This window comes from Camelina sativa, chromosome 10 (genome assembly GCF_000633955.1).
Source record: "Camelina sativa cultivar DH55 chromosome 10, Cs, whole genome shotgun sequence".
NCBI classification, from domain to species: domain Eukaryota; kingdom Viridiplantae; phylum Streptophyta; class Magnoliopsida; order Brassicales; family Brassicaceae; genus Camelina; species Camelina sativa.
The window spans coordinates 1,564,334-1,569,863 of NC_025694.1; the positions used below are offsets into that span (position 1 = coordinate 1,564,334).

Genomic DNA, 5,530 nt, shown 5'->3' on the forward strand with positions numbered 1-5,530 from the left:
TCAGAGATTAGATCAGTGTAGTCGACTTTATGATTCTTCTGTATCCAGTGAAGGGTTCGAGTTTGATGCTAGCCGCATTGTTCAGGTTTGTGGATTATTCAAGTTTTTATTGCTTGCTTCCCATGTTCTTCTAGTTAGCTCAAGGTTTGTATTAGAGCTTTTGTGTGTTTAACTTTTGTAGGAGCTTGGTGGGATTAATACTGCCATGGACAGACAAAAAGCTGTTCTTCATGAGCTTATGATTGTTGCCAAAGATATGTTGCGTAATGCAGAGATTGCAGTTCGTTCTTTTATGATGCAACAGCCAAGATTCCCTCATTGGAAGCAAGGAGGAGGAGTTGTTACTGTTGGTTCTCAAACATCTCAGGCGCAGGGAACAAATCCAGCTCCTGCTTCCGCTGGTCAACAACAAGCAGTTACTACAACGGTTCAAGTTTCTGATTTTTACCGTGGGATTCCGAAGAAACCAACTGTTTTCCTACAGCAAACTGTTGTTAGGTTTGAGAAGTATCTAAACGAGTGCCGGCAGTGGGTTGAAGAGCTGGAGCAATTGCTCGCCTTGGATTCTGACAAGTATAGTAGACATGCTTCCCTTTTAGAATCTCTTCCAAAAGTCATGTCTAATGTTCATGACTTCTTTGTTCATGTCGCTGCTAAGGTAAACTGCTAAACCAAACCTCTAGTGTAGAAACCCTTTTTGAAATCTGTTTAACCTTTTTATTGGTTTGAAATTTGTTTTGTTCAGGTAGAGAGTTTTCACCAATATATTGAATCAATGAGAACATCGTATCTTGCTGACCAGCGCCGAAGAGGAGAATGCCATGATCCGTTTCTTGAGGCTGATCGAAGGGAAACAGCAAAACAGGAAGCTGCTGCCAAAAGGGTCCACCCAACTCTGCATCTACCTGCTTCTACTGCAAGTATACAACCCTCAACACAGGTTGCTGGGTTGATTACGAGTTCAGCAACTCCTGGGGCTTCAAATGCTCCACAGCCATCTGCAGCTGTTACAACATCAAACCCTTCTTCAGGAGCTGGTTTTTCGTTTCCCAACACACCTGCTTCTGCACCTTCGTCTTCTCTCTTTGCTACACCATCTTCTGCTGCTCCTGTCTCGTCTTTGTTTGGACCATCCCCTACTCCCGCACAGACGCCAGTATTTGGCTCTTCCCCAGCTTCTACATTTGGTTCCGCTCCATCTTTGTTTAGCCAGACAACTCCATCACTTGGTGCTATGCCTTCACAATTTGCAGGTACATATGCAGTGTCTATTTCCCTAATTCTCATTTGATATAGGTAGAGTTGGTATCAGGATTTGTTCTTGTCAGAATATTATCGAGTCTTGTTATTTGTTGATTTGTTCTTGTCGTAATTTCAAGTTCTGTTATTTGGTCCCCGTAGGTACTACAACAGGATCAGGAGCCAGCTTTAATTCTATGACAGTAAGTACAATTTTCGGTTTTAAAACTCTCAGTTTCATCTGATATATTTTGCTATATCATTATGCCTCGATTTAACAACTGCATTCATTGTGCTTCGTTCAGTCACGTCCTTGGAATATTGTCTAAAACTGAACTTCTTTTTCTCTCCCATTGCAGAAATCTTCAAGGCCAAAATCTCGAACTACACGTCGTTAGACATGGGATGTCTCAAAGTTCCATCCCTCAGCCTGTGACAACAAATCCTTTACATGGCTTGAATTCATCATCTTCACTTGGTGAAGTCGAGCTTGGTGCAAGTCGAAGCAGATCCGCATTCTCTTATGCACCAGTTTGTATTTGTGGCGTTATTCATTGGATTGATGATTGAATGCTCTCAAAAGCACTATCTTAATACATCATCTTGACAATGCTATTGTTGTAGAAATGAGTTTTTTTGTTTTCAGGAATCTTATTCATATAAATAGTCATACACATAAGTTTGCTAATAATATTTCACTGATGACCTCATATTACGCGTATTTATCAGCAATCTTTAGCAGACGATCACACAGTTCGAGTGGCTTGGAGAACATTGGCATATGATCTGCATCTTTGATCTCTATCACTTCTTCAACAGGGAAGTTATCGATTATCCATCGCTGGAGCTCTTCGGTTAATCCCTTGCCCTCTTGGCATACAATGTACACACGAGTAACTGAACCATATCCTTCCTCCGTTAAGCTTCCTGTACCCGTCAGGTTTCTGGTAACTGCCGGTCCAACTCTCACCAATGTTTTGGCCAATTCAAAATCCTAACTTAATCAACAAAAGATTCATCAAAAACGTCCCTTGTAGGATTTTGAACCGGAAAAAAAAAACAGAGTATTTTTTGAGTCTTACTTCGACTGGAGAAAGTTGATACATCTTCTTGGCTAAGTACTTAGTTCCAAGAAGAATAGTGGTTAGAGGACGATCATTTGTCCTATATGTCCCAAACTCCATATTCATCCGGTCTTCTTCCAAAACACTTCCGAGATACTGCCATAGTATAGTTGCACCAGGTTAATTATTAGTTCAATCCTCCTTTATATTATGGCTAGTATTTACTAAACCATATTATAAACAAAATACAGAGAGAATAATATTGTTCTGTTCCAATAAAGTGATGACAATACATAAGCAATTCCCAAGTTAACCATTTCGAAATCAATATAATTAATCGGTTTCTGATGTACCTTTTCGAAAACGTAAGAAGGTGGATTCGTTGTGTCGGGCATGAAAGAGGTAATGAAGACAGCAACAGAGATCTTACTAGGAAACATGTCCGCTGCAAGAGCAACCGATATCCCTCCAAGGCTATGCGCGACCAGGACAACCTTTTCATCCGAATCAAGCGAATCAAGAACCTCAAGCAATGGTTTAGTGTAATCCTCCAAAGTCTGAATTTCTTCCAGTTTGCTCATGTTCAAACCAGAAGCCGTTAGATCAACAAGGGTCACACAGTGGCCTGAATCTTCCAGCACCGGCTTGACCTTGTACCAGCACCACGCGCCGTGGCAACCGCCGTGAACAAGAATATAGTGCTTCATGTTCTCTTCCTTACTGATTGCTTCTTTGTTTGCTTTCTTCTATTATTGTGGTTGTGTTTGTGGTTCTGCATTTATGGTTGGGGACAACAATTTCAAATGTCACTTTCCAATAATGGTTGGAATAGTTAATTTTTTGGACTCGTTAGATATAAATATAACAACCTCGTGCCTAAATTCAAAGTTTTTTTTCACTAGGAGCAAAAAGAAGTCGTTGTGTCCTTTTTACATTACAACGACTAGGAGCTGATATAGTGTTAAACCAGCACAGGGTTATGTTTGTTTAGTGTAGGTGTTGTGTTCTTGAGTTCCACCAAAGATAAAAAGCCAAATCCTATTTACAATTATTTTGTTTTGGTTGAACTTGAATGATGGAATGTGATAGTATCGTAATGGAATTGTGTTACTATTTTCTTCAGTTACGTGTTGAATTGGTTTGATTAAATTTTCAATGCTTCGTCTACTCATCTGGACATTAGGTGTTATTCTTATAAAATCTTTTTTTTTTTTTTTAATTCTCAAAAATCTTATTTCATATTCCATATAGGATATACATACTGTATATTCTTTAAAAGACGATCAGTCCATTTCATAGTCCATACAGGATATACATATAGATTCTTTGTTTTAGGCATATTTATCAGCAATCTTAAGAAGACAATCACACAGTTCAAGTGGCTTGGAGAACATTGGCATATGATCTGCATCTTTGATTTCCATCACTTCCTTAACCGGAAAGTTTTCGATAATCCACCGTTGATAATCCACACTTAAACCCTTATCTTCTCCGCAGACAATATACACACGATTGATAGATCCATATCCTTGTTCCGTTAAGCTCTTTGTCCCCGTCAGATTACTGGTTATAGCCGGTGTAACTCTCACCAACGCTTTGGCCAATTCGAAATCCTAACAATCAACACAAAAACAAAAAAAAGATTCTTCAAGAAAAAGTAAGGTCACCAATTGGGTCAATACAAAATCGGATAAATTCTTTTGTTTTTTGTTTTAGTAAGAAACAGAGCATTTTCTTGAGTCTTACTTCGATAGGAGAGAGCAAATACATTTTCTCCAAGTACTTAGGTCCAAGAAGAACAGTCATTAGAGGACGATCATTTGTTCCGTAGCTCCCAAACTCCAAATTCATCCGTTCTTTTTCTGAAATGGTCCCAACATGCTGCGTTTCCAACCACATCTTAAAGTTTAAACGTGACAAATAAAAAAAAAAAAAATCGTTTCTATGTGAATATTGTATCCTATGTACCTTTTCGAACACGTATGAAGGTGGATTCTTAGTGTCGGGCATAAAAGAAGTTACGAAGACAGCCGCAGAGATTTTACTAGCAAACATGTCGGCTGCAAGAGCAGCTGGTATACCTCCGAGGCTATGCGCGACGAGGATTACTTTATCATCGGAGCCAAACGAGTCAAGAACATTGAGCAAAGGCTTAGCGAGATCCTCCAAAGTCTGAATCTCTTCTACTCTGCTCACGTTCACACCAGAAGCCGTCAGATCAACAACCGTGACACGGTGGCCCGAACGTTCCAGCAAAGGCTTCACCTTGTACCAGCACCAAGCGCCGTGGCAGCCTCCGTGAACAAGCACATACTGCTTCATCATCTTTTTTCCTTCTTTAGTGAGTGTCTCTTTTTTTTCACTTTTTGGAGTGTGTGTGTGTGGCTGAAGTGATGATTTATCCTATTTATAAATAGTAAGACTTGTCGACATTATCGATGTCTTTGTATTACAAATCAACCACTCTTGTGTTTTGTGGTGTATAAAATTAAACGTCGTTTCCAACCACATCTTAGCTATACGAAACGTCTTTGTCAGGTGTCAAAATAAGGAAAAGAAAACTTTTTTTTTTCTTTTTTGTCAAATAGGAAAAGAAAACTCAAATCCATATATTGTTCAGTGAGATAAAGTGGAATTCTCATTGAACCACAGAGTGAAATGTTAAGTAACAAATCCAAAGAGTGCATTTTTAAGTAACAAACCCAAAGAGTGCATTTTTTAAGTAACAAACCCAAAGAGTGCATTATTAAGAAACAAACCCAATGACTGCATTTTTAAGTAACAAATCCAAAGACTAGAGATGAGAGTTTGGAAGAAACAAATCACTAGACAAAATAAATTAACTTTTTCCTTAATTTCTTATTTGGTCTGTTTACTGGAAATGTCAATGAGCTTTTTTTTTCCGTTTGGACTACGTTTTGTATATTCCACTCCACTTAATCGTAGTTGTGACCTAATTCAATAGTAGAAAAGATAACAATAACAAATGTGAAAATTTTAAAAAATCTAAATGGGGCGTTTCGCTTTGCCGCAATAAAGAACGTTAAGAGGCGGTTCAGCTTCAGTGTAGAGAGACTTCTCATCGTTCCAAACACGAACGTACAGCTCTTGTCCTAAATACCTCCTTGACCATATCTGTGACCTTAGATTCCACATCCCTTTGTTATCCAATGACACCAATATGCTCGTCCACGATAACGGATACACCTACACACACCCAACCGCAT

The 5,530-nt window shown here is 38.9% G+C and overlaps 4 protein-coding genes across 4 annotated transcripts in view; 1 reads left to right on the forward strand and 3 right to left on the reverse strand.

Moving 5' to 3' along the window:
* Window positions 1-1,942, forward strand: part of LOC104716432 (nuclear pore complex protein NUP58-like) — a 3,571-nt gene extending 1,629 nt beyond the window's left edge. The window contains exons 3-7 of the mRNA XM_010433808.2: window positions 7-85; window positions 182-658; window positions 746-1,253; window positions 1,402-1,442; window positions 1,599-1,942. Coding sequence (XP_010432110.1) covers window positions 7-85; window positions 182-658; window positions 746-1,253; window positions 1,402-1,442; window positions 1,599-1,637 — 1,144 coding nt within the window. The 3' untranslated portion in view covers window positions 1,638-1,942. The remainder of the gene's footprint in view (window positions 1-6; window positions 86-181; window positions 659-745; window positions 1,254-1,401; window positions 1,443-1,598) is intronic.
* Window positions 1,803-3,073, reverse strand: LOC104716431 (methylesterase 9). The gene is made up of 3 exons (XM_010433806.2): window positions 2,657-3,073; window positions 2,322-2,459; window positions 1,803-2,233 (listed from the first exon to the last, which is right to left on the reverse strand). The coding sequence occupies exons 1-3, from the start codon at window positions 3,008-3,010 to the stop codon at window positions 1,952-1,954; spliced, it is 774 nt and encodes a 257-aa protein (XP_010432108.1). The 5' UTR covers window positions 3,011-3,073; the 3' UTR covers window positions 1,803-1,951.
* Window positions 3,554-4,710, reverse strand: LOC104716433 (methylesterase 9). Its single transcript, XM_010433809.2, has 3 exons — window positions 4,272-4,710; window positions 4,050-4,184; window positions 3,554-3,916 (listed from the first exon to the last, which is right to left on the reverse strand). Exons 1-3 carry the CDS (start codon window positions 4,626-4,628, stop codon window positions 3,635-3,637), a joined length of 774 nt encoding a protein of 257 aa, XP_010432111.1. The 5' UTR covers window positions 4,629-4,710; the 3' UTR covers window positions 3,554-3,634.
* The window catches only part of LOC104719952 (L-ascorbate oxidase homolog), a 3,576-nt gene continuing 3,168 nt past the window's right edge, over window positions 5,123-5,530 (reverse strand). The window contains exon 8 of the mRNA XM_019230840.1: window positions 5,123-5,510. Within this exon, the coding sequence (XP_019086385.1) occupies window positions 5,310-5,510 (201 nt within the window). The 3' untranslated portion in view covers window positions 5,123-5,309. The remainder of the gene's footprint in view (window positions 5,511-5,530) is intronic.